The 14,759-nt window shown below is 38.0% G+C and overlaps 1 protein-coding gene across 6 annotated transcripts in view; it reads right to left on the bottom strand.

Annotated features, from left to right (window-relative positions):
• Ubr3 (ubiquitin protein ligase E3 component n-recognin 3) overlaps nt 1-14,759 on the bottom strand; it is a 132,883-nt gene that overhangs the window by 32,784 nt on the left and 85,340 nt on the right. For all 6 annotated transcript variants that reach the window (XM_029473748.1, XM_029473751.1, XM_021152412.2 and 3 more), the window contains 4 exons: nt 12,772-12,860; nt 11,140-11,289; nt 7,339-7,472; nt 1,805-1,915 (listed from right to left, as the gene is read on the bottom strand). In XM_029473748.1, coding sequence (XP_029329608.1) covers nt 1,805-1,915; nt 7,339-7,472; nt 11,140-11,289; nt 12,772-12,860 — 484 coding nt within the window. The remainder of the gene's footprint in view (nt 1-1,804; nt 1,916-7,338; nt 7,473-11,139; nt 11,290-12,771; nt 12,861-14,759) is intronic.

The raw sequence follows: 14,759 nt of genomic DNA, 5'->3' as shown, positions 1-14,759 counted from the left end.
AGCTCTTCTTCTCTCTCTGCTCCCTGACTGTGAGTCAACACGGACAGAGCCTTGTGCTCCTGCCACCATTCTAGACTCTACTTTCAAACTGTGAGCCAAAGAAGTCTGTCCATCTGTCCATCCTTCCTTCCCTTCTTTGCATTCTTCTATTGCTTTTTCAGGTATATCATCACACAGTGAGAAAAGTAACTGACAAACACCATAAATTCTTGGATAAAGGATCTGTCTTATTTACTGTTGTATCCCCAAGATTCATCACAGAAGCTACAGTACTCTAGAAACTACATAGTCATTGAAATGTGCTTAAGAACCATTTCTTAGTTATGAATTAGCTTATTAATCCTGTATTCTAGCCTGCCCTTCTCTTCTGCTTTTTGGAGTAGAGTTAATTCCTGAGGAGCAGCCTCCCTGTGTGCTGTGCAGTCCTTTGTCCGCGGCACTGCAGCAGCCGTGGTCATTTGGTAGGTGACATCTTCTTTCTGCTGCTTTGCTGTCTCCCCTCTCCTTTCTGAGTATATAAAAGAGTTCAGGTTTGCCTTGTTCAGAATCTTTCCCTTGACCTTGCATCGAGCTGAAGCTAGGATAACTAATTCATTAAAGCCTGAATTGATGAAAGCATAGCAGAGTCAACAGGCAAACTAGACCATGGAGTGAGTAAATTCAAAGTAAGCGTCATCCTAGCAAGAGGAAAACAAGAGAGTATTGGTAAACCACTGACACGATTTAGAAAGGGAGGGAATGAATTAGAGCAAGGAAATCAGTATTGAAAGCAACTATAAAGAAGTCAAAATAGGGCATACATCAAATATCAGTGGGACTAGTGAAAGTGGACTAATGGCATGTGGTGCTCAGGAACAGCCATGAGGGCCCTGGCTAATGCCTGAGTGAAGAGGCACAGGAAGGAGAGAAATGCTTCCCAGTCAGGAATCTATGAAAAGAAAATCCACTTTGATAGTAAAAACATTTAGCAAGTTGAACTGAAAGACTAAAAAAAGCCTTCAACTGTATGCAAGGTCAAGGGAAGGGTTCTAAACCAACCGAGCACGGCCTCTGCAGTGTGGCAGACAAAGGCACAGCACACAGGGCAGCTGCTCCACAGCAGAAGCAAGAAGGACTTCTACTCCAAGAAGAGAAGGGACAGGCTAAGATACAGTCACTTACTAAGGAACTGTACTGTGAATGTAAGGAGGGAAGGGAGTGTGTGATGAAGACGCACTGATTTCTTGGTGACAGAAGAAGAAACAGAGGTTGGTGAGTGGCGTCCTTAGGATTTAAGCCAAATGTCTGGATGTGGGGTGGCAGACTTGGAACAGCTGCTGTGGCAAGCAGGAAAGAAACATGATGAAAGCAGGAACCTAAATCAGCAAGTGTACTTCTAGGCCATGAACATAATCTCAGTCCCTGATATAGGAAATCTTACGTTTGCATAACAGTTCACTTAGTTTTTGATTTTCTACCATCTTTTGGTTCACTTCTATGTCTAAAATCAAGAAGCTAATGCCTGGGAATAAAGACAAACTAGGCTCAGTACAGGAAAGTGGAGTTAGGAGAGAGCTAATGGACAAAGAAGTGTGCAAAGCTTAAATAAAACAGGTGACCACGTGACAAGGTGACCCCTAGGGCAGTGGAGCTTAGCACTACAGAGAAACAGCAGCCAAGACTAATACTAATGGGAGTTACAGGAGCCATCTGCTAAAGCATAGAAATGACCTCACACTCAAGAAGAGGCACAGGGATGTACATGGTGTAAAGCTCATAATACCTGCAAAGGTGACATCTTGAAATATCCTTCTGATCAACTTACCCGTAATGACTCCATATAGGATTTATGACAATCTATGTGCAATGTGTGGCCACAGGTTTGTACATAAACACCTCCTTCCCAGCCAATTGATACTGCCAAAAGGCAAGAACTCTTCAAAGAGAAAGAAAAGGACAATTAATTTTAAAGAATTACTAACATAAAAATAATTATGAATATATTGAGATACATTCAACCAAACTTGCCATGTTTTCGTGTATATCCTAAAACATAGTGTGTAGCTTTTTGATATAAATTAACACGTGATAGACCCAAAGCAAGATCTTTAAAATTAGAATACTGTAAGTTTTAGTTTCCAAATATCCAAGCTTACAATAAAGGAGAATAAATATCATAGACAATATTTCTTCTATCCCATAACATATAAGTTTAGGGGCTGGGAGGATGGCTAGTCCATAAAATGCCTTCCATAAAAACATAAAGGCTTGAATTCTGATTCAGTACCCATGTCAAGCTAAGTGCAGCAGTACATGTCTGTAATCCTAAACTGGGAATACAGATATAGGCAGATACATTCCTGGAGCTCAGCTGAATAGAAGAGCTGTAGGCTCATTGAGAAACTATCTCAAGAACATGAGTCAGAGAGGGATTGAGGAAGGCACCCAACATCAACCTATGAGTGTGTCCATGCACACACACATTCACATAGAAAAATTATTGTTGAGCTGAACTACACTGTTGCTGGTAAAGTTATGTATCATCTATGCACCAGCTTCTCCATTTCTGCCATCAACAGTTCTGGTTTTGGAACACAGACTTCTCTCTGGCTTCCACAGTCGACCGCCCTTAGGTTTCCTCCACTTGATTCCCTTACACTTCCTTGTTTGCATTTAAGGGATGTTTGTACTCCTCAAGGGAGTGCTACTCTCTCAGCATTGAAACTGAACCTGCTAAGGAACTAGTAATTTCACCTATCCTATAATCCTGGCTGCCTTTCCTGAGGGAGGAAAGGAGGGAAGGGGGGAGGGAGGGAGGGAGGGAGAGAGCAAAAGAGGGAGCAAGGGAGGGACAGACAGAAAGAGCTATATAGATGGTTTTTTTCCGAAGCCAGAAACCAGAAATTTCTAGTTCAGTGTCCCTCAGCTAACATAAAGTCACGATGTCAGAACTCTATCATCCTCCCAATAAAGATTTCTCTTCCTCTTGATTTAAAACTCCACAAGCACTTACTCAATGTCAAAAAGAATTAAGTCATTTGCTATCAATCCTTATTTACCTACACACAATGAGTTCCCAAGCCCTATCACATACTACATATAAGCTAAAGACTTCAAAAATCAATATTCCCTCCCTTTCTCCTTTTCCTCTCTCTCATTTTCATCATTTGTCTGCCAAACAGCATTGAGGACTAAGCCTGAATTCATCCTGCAGGATTTGCAGCAATAAGATAGGCAGAGTCATATGAGGCACATGGGACATGAGGGACAACCACATAATTGAGTATTTGAAAGCTGCCATAAAAAAGTTCCTACATGCTTAAAAATAATGTAAATCTTTACATTTTTTAATGTTGGAAGGAAATTAACATACCATAACTCAAGGTCTTAAAATGTTCCTAAATCCAATGTTCTAACAGTAAATCAAAATTCTTCATGAGAACACAAAAGTAGAAAATACTGCACTGGGGCTGGCAAGATGGCTCAGCAGGTAAGAGCATTTGCCATGCAAGTATGAGGGCCAGAGTTTAATCCTTAGAACCCACAGTGGAAAGGAGACAACTGACTACCCCAGAGCTTGAGCCACACACAGGCACATACACACTAAAAAACAAAAGCAAGTATAAAATGCCTCTCCAGATAGAAATGTGCAGCAGCACAGAGCACACACTCACAGCAGGTAAGCACAGAGCACACACTCACAGCAGGTAAGCAGGGCTCTATTGTTACAAACAGGAAGAACAACAGGAGGCCTGCTCATCTCTGTCTTATGTTTGGGAGATCCTTAAAATATAAACAGATTTGAGGGCTACATCATTTCCAACTCAGTGAGTAGTCAGTTAATAAGCATGCTGTTCTCTTCAGCACAGTATTATAAAAATGTGGATAATGCTAACTTTAGAAACAGTGGCTAGTTGTTCTGTTTATGAAGTACTTTTGAGACAGGGTCTGATGCAGCCAGGCTGTCCTTGACTCACTATACAGCCTAGGATGGCCTTAAACTCCTGATCTGCATGCCTCCACTTTGAAGTGCTAGAATTACAGGTATGCTAGCACTCCCTTGGCCAGTAGGTAGCTTTAAAACAGAAGGTAGTAGTCACTAGCCTCTGTAACAGATGTCTTACTTGAGTTTGCTAGTCAAAAGAACACGACTGTCATGAGAAGATATTTTAGAGAGATTTTTGACTATATGTCCACTCATTGCTGTGCTAAGGGGTTACCACTAAGTCTTAATAAAGTCACTATTTGTGAAAACCCCATTCCGTAATAGTGCTGTCCCTTTTTATAAGACAAGAATGACAATACCATTAAGGTCATTAAGCTGTAAGTGATAGAGGACATATCCAAAATCAACTTCAAGGCTCAGGTTTCCTCTTTCCTCCATGTCACATTTCCTTGTTTCTACAGTAAACATATATGCTATTTTACAAAACTACATTTCTATATGCAAATTCTGCAACATGCACAGCTTAATTCTCTAATCCATATCAACACCAATCAAGTTATTCTCCTGCCCATGAGTCGAGTCTGTTCTAGCCAAAACCCCTGCCCTCTGCATCAGAGTCATTCAGTATCAAGTCCAGGGAGGACCTATCCACCAAAGACCCTGGAGAAGGATATAAAATCAATGTAAGCCCTGATTCTTCAGGCACACATTCAGGAAACATACCATATATCTACTACAAAGTACACAAAAATCATTGCTAGCAGAAGAAAATTCTAGTTAGTCATTAATACAAGAACACAGCAGTCAAGATCAGTTCAGAACCTTTCATTTAAAACAACCAAACTTATTTTGAAATCCATTATTTTGCCTTAGAAAGAGATAACCAACCAATCTTCTTTTATTAGATCTCTTTTCTTCACAATTATTGCACTGGGCTATATTTTGATTGAATTAAAAAAAAAATTTTTTAAGGCCTGGGAGATGGCTCAGTAGGAAAAGGACTCAGAACCCGAGCACTGTGGGCCACAGTTCAGATTCCAGAACCCACAGGAAAGCCAGGCAGGTACAGCAGCCTCCTGTGCACCATATGTGTGCCTGTTGTCTGCAGAAGGCAGAAGAGTGTGTGAGACCTCCTAGGACTCCAGGTAATACAATTGTGAGCTGCCATGTGGATTCTGGGAAATAAACCTGGGTCCTTTGGAAGAGCACCCAGTGCTCTTAACTGCTAAGCCATGTCTCCAGCCCTCAAATAAATATTTTCAAGAAGAATTTTGTTGGTAGGATTGTGTTAAGATCATTTTTTGATTTCTTTCTTTTTATTTCTGTGTATTTATCTAGGAATGCACATGTGTCGCATGTGTTCAGGTCACCATGGAAGCAGAAGGGAACTGGATCCTTGGAGCTGGAGACACAGCAGTTGTGAGCCAGCTGACATGTGTGCTGGGAACTGACTCAGGTCCTGGAAGCGCAGCAAGTACTCATAACTGCTGCAATCCATCTTTCTAGCCCCTGCTTTGTACAACTGGTTGCCACCCTATTAGATGCATTTTTGTCATAATACTTTGCATTTTATTTGAATCACTTTCAATTAAATGTATAAAGGTGAATAACAAAGCCAAATAAAAAGAAAACTTTTTCCTCAAGTGTGATATGTGGTGTTTGCATCTAGCCAGCTTGCCAGGAGGGTCTTGCTTCTTCACAGCAATAGAAAAGTAATTAATACATTCAATACACTTAAAACAAATCTTTAAAAAAATTTAAAGTTGAAAACAGACACCAATGTTGTCTTCTGACCTCTACAAAGACATCATGGTCTACATGCCCCTCCTACACAAACACACATCATTCATGCTGTCACATACATTAATAATACAGACATCTATAAGACAGAATTATATACATTTCAAAATAATCATAACTTCACTTTGAAAACTCTGAAAGTAAATAGAACCATCACCGTCCATTATCATATCCAAATTGCATTATAAGGTCTAACATGAGATGTCCTAATTACTCTAAATATTACAAGGACCACTTCACATTTATGTTGGCCGACCCAGAAAGGTCATTGCAGAAAAGATCACTAGAACCTTTTATGAATAAGAAAATTGAGGCTTAGGATGTTTGGCCAAATGCACATAGCTCAAAAAAATCCTGTTTTCTTTTGTTTTTCCAATACTGGACCAAGACTTGTGCTAATATACACAATGCCTCCCTGACTAGAACCACAAGCTCCTCCTGCAACCCCACTCCATGGACTGTGGAAGCAAACTGCTCGGGCTACTGCTGACTGTGAGGAAGTGTGTCTTATGTCTGTGCTACTGAGATATACAGGCAGAACTATTAGGACAGCAATCAAAACGATAATGTACAGTTAACTAAAATAACACTTTTCTTTAAAGTATTTTAAACTACTATATGTTTACCCAATTCAGGATTTGATTCAATTTACAAAAGGGAGAAAATCTTATGTGATAATCTCAAAAAATATTAGACTTGACAGTGCTGGAGATGGAGACCATGGTCTCACACACGGTGGGGAAATGCTCTGCATCTGAGACCTTGAAAGGAACAGTGCTGCTGCTGTTAAGCTGACCTTTACAATGGTGCTGCTGCATAGTAGAGCTTGTAAAGCTGGAAAACAATCTGCTAAGCTCACAGGATGGGAGAAAAGACTGGAATGAACTCTATCTCTCCTTTACAGGTTAAAATATCGTATGGGCATTGTGCATCTTCACCCAACAGTAAAAGGTGGTTCAAAAAAGTTTACACGCTAAGTAAATTATTTTAATACTTACTTTATTTCATTTAAGTAAATTATGTAGATCTCACAATAAAAACCATTTAAAACACACATCACACTTCTTGCTTGAAATGTTTATTAATAGAAATTTATTATGTTACTGCCCACATTCTAACTATTGTTATTCTTCTTCACTAAACTTCACGTTTGCAGTCAGAATGCCATTTTAACAGAGGAAGATAACTGAAATTGAAATTCTGAAGGCACATCATCATCAACCTTGCCATCACAATTCAACCCAAGACAGGGGTTCTGCTGTAAGGCACTTGATGCTTACAGAGCGTTGACCCAGGGTCAGTTCCAAGCACCGACATGGTATCTCACAAGCATCCATTACTCCAGATCTGATGCCCTAGGACTTCTACAGGCACCAGGCACACACATGGTGCACTTACACATATGCAGGCAAAACAGATATACACATACAATTTAAATGAATGAATGAATGAATGAATGATGTGATCCAAGTGCTGGGGATAGATACAGCTCAGTGGTAAATCTTACTTCGTATGTATAAGAACTGAGATTCAATTCCTAGCACCATTAGCAGGGGGTTGGGGGGGGAGGAAGAAGAGGAAGACTGAAACGGTTCTATAATAAAAATACTTACGTCTTTAAAATAACGTTGCAGTAATGAGAGCCTCACATCATGAACCGCTGCACACGTGTCCCAAGGGTAAATCTGCTCCTCTTCAGTGATCGGCAGCTTTTTTGGCTCAGCATTGTCCCTGCACTGGCCTAAAACTAAATAACAACAGAGATAAAGTTCATTAAATAATACAAACACCTAATTTACTGAAATAACCCAGGTTATCCACCACAACAACCAATAGTAGATTTAAATTTTTTCAAATATCAAAAATTAATTCTATTTAAATGTCAATCATGAATGCTTAAATATTTTTATTTAAATGTTCTGAAGGCCTTAATTCAAGCACTCAGAAAGCAGAGGGAAGAAGATCTCTGTGAGTTTGAGGCCAGCTTGGTCTACATAGTGAGTGAGTTTCAGGACAAAAAAAAAAAAGTAGTGTTTTAGTTGTCAAGTGAATAAAAACCCAAAATATGAAAATATTCACTCTTAAAAATAATCTTGAGGTGTGGTGTCACATTCCTTTAATCCAGCATTTAAGGTGTAGAGGCAGGAGGATCTCTATGAGTTCCAGGCCAGTCAGGACTATGAAGTGGGACTCCTTTTTTTTTTTTTTTTTTTTTTTTGGTTTTCCGAGACAGGGTTTTCTGTGTAGCCCTGGCTGTCCTGGAACTCACTCTGTAGACCGGGCTGGCCTCGAACTCAGAAATCCATCTGCCTCTGCCTTCCAAGTGTTGGGACTAAAGGCGTGCGCCACCACTGCCTGGCCGAAGTGAGACTCTTATATCACAAGAATTATAGTAAAGTGTGTTAAGTATGAATGCATGATGGATGATTTCCGTGTCACTGAAAGGCCGTAGAAACTGTGCCTACTCCATGTCAAGCTACTTCATCTGAGAACATACTCTATCTCACAGAAAGGAAGCATTGCTGCTGGGAGAAAGCAGTGAGCCCAAGGCCGCAGAAGTGCACAAGGTGACAAGGACAAGTGTCCCACCACTGAGGGGATAACTTAGGAACTAAGGCAGAGAAACGGGGCAAATTAAGGAAATTTAGTATCAGAAAGCATGATGCAAGTGTCAGATGTTGTTTACACACTCAGGAAAAAAAAATCTGGTAAAAGATAAAGGCCAAAGCATTTAACCTTAAGGGCTATCAACCCCATGTTACAGGTATTGCCTAGAACAGAGAACACTCTGACATGGAGTCCTCCTAAAATGATGCCATCAGAAGGAGCACACTGGTGATGCCCCTGTCCACAGTGTTTACTCTGAACCTCACAATAAGAGAGCCGCACACGGATCCACATGTTCAGTCTTTGGAGCAGCCAATCTGGCAAAGATCTTGAGAGATTGTTTTAAATTAAAGGAAGCCACACAAATGACAACTAAACAAAGAGAAGAAATATATGCTATAAAAGATACTACTGGTCCCTACCACAAAGAAAAGATGGGTGGGTAAGGTGAAAAGTATGTCACTTAGCTGCCCATACTTACTCTACAAAATAGACATGTTTCAAAATATCACAACTATTAAATAAACAAAAAACAAAAGTTTAGATAACTGGGAAATTTTGAATATAAACATAATGTGGAACATTAATATTAAATTTAATGATTATGATAGCAGTGCTGTTATTATACAGGAGGAGGTCCCTGATTTTATTCTGGAAAAGGATGTTTATGCTTCATGCCTGTGTGTGTGTGTGTGTGTGTGTGTGTGTGTGTGTGTGTGTGTGTGTGTGTGTTTTCTGAGGACACAAAGTATCAAATGTACAACCCATAGCAGGTAGAAGGTATTCAATTTTCTGAAGACTAAATATGGAGAAAAAAATTGGGAGACAGACATAAAAATGGCAGAAGGAGAAAAAAAAACTAATATAATTTTTTAAGTATAAAATATCAAAACCCAAAAGGATTACAAACAGACACATCATATCACACAGTGCATATATGTTCTAAAACACCACTGCACCACAATTTATGTATTTTTTTAATGTATCACTGAAATAAAAATGGTACTTTTTAAAACTGCATCTGCATGGGAATTGGTGCTCATAAGGATGGAGCAGGTATATGTGGCATGTCTGGCTGTTGGAGAGACTTAGGGTAGCTGTGGGATAAAGCAGAGCCAAGAGGATGCTCTGTTAGACAGCACACTGTGCCACCTACTACACTACCAAATTCAGTCACAAGAATCTTAATGAAGGTTTCTGCATCTACATTGGTAATGCATTCTAGTGCTTAGTTTGAAGGGAATACTAACCTCACAGGGTAATTTTGAAAATGTTCCTTCCTCTTTATTTTGGACATTTCAGAAGACTTGGTATTAATTCTTTTAATATTCAACAGAATTCACTTTCCTGTACTTTTCTTTGTTGACACGGTTTCTGATCTTTCTGCCTCCATACCTCCTGAGTGCTGAGATTATAGGCATAAACCATTACCCCCTAGTTATACATCCAACTTAAAGTTCTGTGTATATAAGCAAGTATTCTACCAACTGAGCTGCATCCTAAGTTCAAGCCTTACACTTTCAATCTACTTGTGTCTTTAAGTCTAAAGTAAATTTCTCTTTTTAAAAGAATGAATTATTTCTTTGAATTTTATGTGTATTGGTACTTTGCCTGCATGTATGTCCGGTAAGGGTGTTGAATCCTCTACAACTGCAGTAATAGACAGTTGTGAATTGCTATGTGGGTGCTGAGAATTCAACCTAGGCCCTCTGGAAGAGCAGTCAGCAGTCGGTCTTAACCACTAAACCATCTCTCCAGCCCAAAAGTGAATTTCTTATCCATAGCACACAGTATGGTCATCTTTAAAATTCACTGTCAATCTCTATCTTCTAACTAAAAAATTAAGTTCATTGTATTTCAAACGAATACTAACAAAGAACTTGGTTCTGCAAGTATGCAATTTGTTTGCTATTTGTTCCTTAATTCATTCATTACTGCTCTCTTTTGCAATTAAATTTTCCAGTGTGGGATTTTGGGTCCCTTCCCATTTTTTTTTTGTTTGTTTTTTTGTTTGTTTTTTGAGACAGGGTTTCTCTGTGTAGTCCTGGCTGTCCTGGAACTCACTCTGTAGACCAGGCTGGCCTCGAACTCAGAAATCTGCCTGCCTCTGCCTCCCAAGTGCTGGGATTAATGGTACGTGCCACCACTGCCCGGCCCCATTTCTTTAATCTGGATTTTTATTATTCTATTGCTGAGGAGGTTGTTTTTGTGGTTACCTGGAAGATAGAATAAGCGTCTTCACTTTATAAAAGTGAATTTTGAATTAATATCTACTTAGTTTCAATAACATACAAACCTATATCCCACTCCATTCCCCACCTTTGCCTCTGTGTTTTTGTGTAAATGCCTGCACGTTTTACTTAAGAATACACTGACACTTGGTTTAAATTCTATATATGCAGTTCTCTACAGACTTAATTTGTTCATACATCCTGTTGAGGAAGAACTAAATCCATCAAGATCATCTAAGAACTATTACTACTTCAAAATTCCTCAAAATAAGAAAAAAAAGGGACATTTAGACAAATTTTTAAAATGTTTTAAAAGATATATTGGCAAACAGCAATCTACATGCTGTGTCAGGAACTACTTCTGCATGCTATTTCAAGAACCCCAAGAAACTGAAGTAGAACTGGCAGGATATGCCATATGTAATTAGAATATTTAAATGGGCAACACTGATAGACCTAAGATGCTTATAGATTTTAGAACAGTTAAATCAATGAGAAAACTAACCTCTAATATGAGCTCTTAACATAGATGCAGTTCTCTAAAATGTTTCTATCAAAATGTTTCTTTGAACGCACCTGATGATGCTTGTAACAGTACAACCAGTCCTGTAGGTCTGTCTTCAGAAGAAGGACCACTCTGTCCACAAATAACACAGTCATACACGGCCTCAGAAACTTGTGGTTCTGCTGTGGTAATTTCCATAGGAATATCGTTCTCAGGAGAATCTGGAGGGGGAAAGCTATAACTCTTAAAAGGAAAGTCCCTCTTCATTATGCACTCCCCACAAAGATCTATTTCAAATACTTTTAAAGTTAAACACTAACAAAATTATATCATAATACAATCAAGACCATTATTAAGTAAAATGTCAGCTCTAAGAAAGACCAAAAATGTGAAGTTAGTTAAAACAACTTTAAGTAATACATGATTCAATATTTTGCTTTTTTAACAATTACAGGTAAAAATTGATACTAAAAAACAGAAGCAAAAATATCCATGCAAGGGGCTGGTGCTCTTCCAGAGGTCCTGAGTTTAATTCCTAGTAACCACATAGCCATCTGTAATGGGATCTGATACCCACTTCTGTCATGCAAACAGAGCGCTCATATACAAAATACATATACATAAATAAAAAAAATCTTTTAAAAAAACTGTATAAGAGAAATTTTTCATTACATTTTAAGGAACAAACGTTTGTTTGTTTGTTTGTTTTTAACTTACATAAAGGTTCTGGAGAGGGGAAATTTATAAGATGGCAACCCTTTAAAAGTTGGTAGTAGCATAACCTATGATAATAGGGGTTCCTAATTCTACATTTCAGTAATATCTCTCAAGTAATAGTCAACAAGGTTTATATAAGAAAATCATTGAATAGCCTCATTATATATTAACAAAGCAGAACTATTACATGTATCACTAACAATAAGAAATTAAGGCACACAGCAGACACAGAAAGGTAAGTATCAGCTATTTTCTCATATATGCAGAAAATTCTAAACTTATCTAAAGATAATCTGAAAGAACTATTATAGGAAAAAAGAGGACTGAAAGGGGAAGAAAAACGTATTTTTTTAAAACAGACTACTCATAGCTCTAATATCAATAGGAAAATGGTACTCATTATAAAAATCCTAATGCCAATATTAACTGAATTAAAAAGTAGACCTGATTTTTACAAATTTTACTGTGACAGCACTCAAAAATATTTTTAAATTATTATATTAGGCATTACATTTAACTAATTAATAATTAATCATTATATTTCAAAATATTTTTAAAATCACTGTAAGGACCTTAGGATAACTTCAGAGAAGATCATCAAAATAAATAATCAAATACTTGCTGACAGACTTGACGTAAGTGAGAGACAGATTTATAGAGAACCAAAAGTCTCCTTAACAACTGCTTGTGCTCAACAACAAAGTGGCTATAATAATAACCTCAGGCAGTGGTAAGGACGCTTGCCTGCATCCCACGCGGTAGGAGGAAAGAACTGATTGACATAAGCTGTCCATGACCGTCACGCACACTGCAGCATGAGCACACCTGTACCCAAGGGCACACACAATAATTAAACCACTAACTGATCATTCCATTACTCTACTGTTTAAAGACAGTACTATTTAAACTGGTAAACATTCAGATTAAATTATCACCATAAATAATAACTAATTATTAAGAGTTTCAAACTAAAATTTTTGACTTACCAACATCCATTGCAGTTTCCATAAAGCTTTTCTGTCGTGAGGCAAACTCTGCGAGCAATTTCTGCTGCCTTTCTCTAGCCTTTTGTCGCCTAAAGAGAAATACAATTTTATGTACATGATGTGTTCAAAACTAATCTACTGTCTTTCAGGCACATATGACGTATAAATGGCCACAAATCAAGAGCCACCTATTTCCTGTAATATTCCCGAGCTGATTCTATTCTTCCACACGGCCTCAAACCTACTGTCTGTGTGAGTCTGCTTTACGGTATGAAACGATGAGATATATTAAAAAAAAAAAAATCCTAAATCCTCCACTAGGTAGTCCTAATTTTAGCAAATGGCTGGATACAAGATTAATTCAAAAAAAAAAAAAAGTAGTCTTCCTGATATATAAGTCACAAATGGATTTTATAAGCAATCAGGAAAACAATACCTTTCACAGTAGCCTCAAGTAATATTAAAAATCTTGGGGTAACTCTAACCAAGCATGTGAAAGATTTTTATGATAAAAAAAACTTCAAGTCTTTCCAGAAAGAAGTTGAAGAAGATATCAGAAGATAAAAAGATCTCCCATGCCCATCAATCTGTAGGAAACAGTAAAAATAGCCATCCTACTGATGAAGGCAAGAACAGATCAATACAATCCCCATCAAAAACCCAACACAATCCTTTACAGATAGTGAAGGGACAATTCTCAACTTCATATGGAAAAACAAAAACCCAGAATAGATAAAACAATCATGAACAATAAAAGAATTGATGGATATCTCGTCATTCCAGACTTCAAATTGTACTACAGAGATATAGTAATAAAACTGCATGATATTAGTATAAAAACAGACATACTGATCAATGGAATCAAATTGAAGACCTAGGCATAAATCTACACACATATGAACACCTGAGTTTTGATAAAGAAGCCAGAAATACACACTGGAAAAAGGACCACATCTTCAACAAATAGTGCTAGTCAAACTGGAGTTTGCCTGTAGAAGAATATAAATAGATCCATGTTTGTCACCCTACACCAAACTCAAGTAGATCAAAGATCTCAACATAAAATCAGATGCACTGAACCTGATAAAAGAGAAAGTGGGGAACAGCCTTAAAGGAGATGACTTTCTGAACAGAACATTGATAGAGCAGGCACCAAGATCAACAATTAATAAAAGGTAAATTATGAAACTGAAAAACTTCTATAAGGCAAAGAACATCAATAGGGCAAAGTGGCAACCTACAGAATGGGAAAAGGTTTTTTACCAACTTCATATCTGACAAGAGGACTAATATCCAAAACATATATAAAGAATTCAAGAAACTGATATCAAAAATATCAAAAACTCAAATCTAATTTAAAAATAGGAAACAGATCTAAACAGAGACTTCTAAATAGAGGAATCTCAAATGGCTGAGAAACACTTAAAAAAATATTCAACATCCTTAGCCATCTTATTGTGGGTTATTTTGTCATGTTTGTTTGGTTGTTATCTCTTAGAGACTAGTTCTTTTCTAATGAGAGACAGAAAGGGAGTGATTCCAGAGTGGAGGGGAGGTGGGAAGAACTGGGAGGAGTAGAAGGAGAGGAAACTATATTGTATGAGAAAAGAAAATATTTTCAACAAAAACACAGAGGGAGAGAGAAAAGAAAAGAAAATCTGGATTTCCAACAAGAGAATGTGCAAAGTATTTGTCAGAGGTGGCGAAAGCAAGAAGTCCTGCCAGCACAGGACAGTAAAGAGGTTCTATAAAAACCTATGATGTTTACATGCAAAGGAAGTCTAAAAGACCAGAATAACCACTTCCTGCTACCTAAGACTAGCGGTCTCCTAGTAACAGAAGCAGAAGCCAGTAAATTTCTCAGCTTCCTCTAAAAGCATTTCTAGGTCAGATTATTTTGTGCAAAGTAGAAGAAGTGAGTCCTGAAATTACCAAAGAATAAAAAGCATTCTGCCGGGCGTGGTGGCGCACGCCTTTAATCCCAGCAC

This window comes from Mus caroli, chromosome 2 (assembly GCF_900094665.2).
Source record: "Mus caroli chromosome 2, CAROLI_EIJ_v1.1, whole genome shotgun sequence".
NCBI classification, from domain to species: Eukaryota; Metazoa; Chordata; class Mammalia; order Rodentia; family Muridae; genus Mus; species Mus caroli.
Note: the sequence above shows the minus strand (reverse complement) of the source record. Positions and strands in the feature narration are given on the sequence as shown.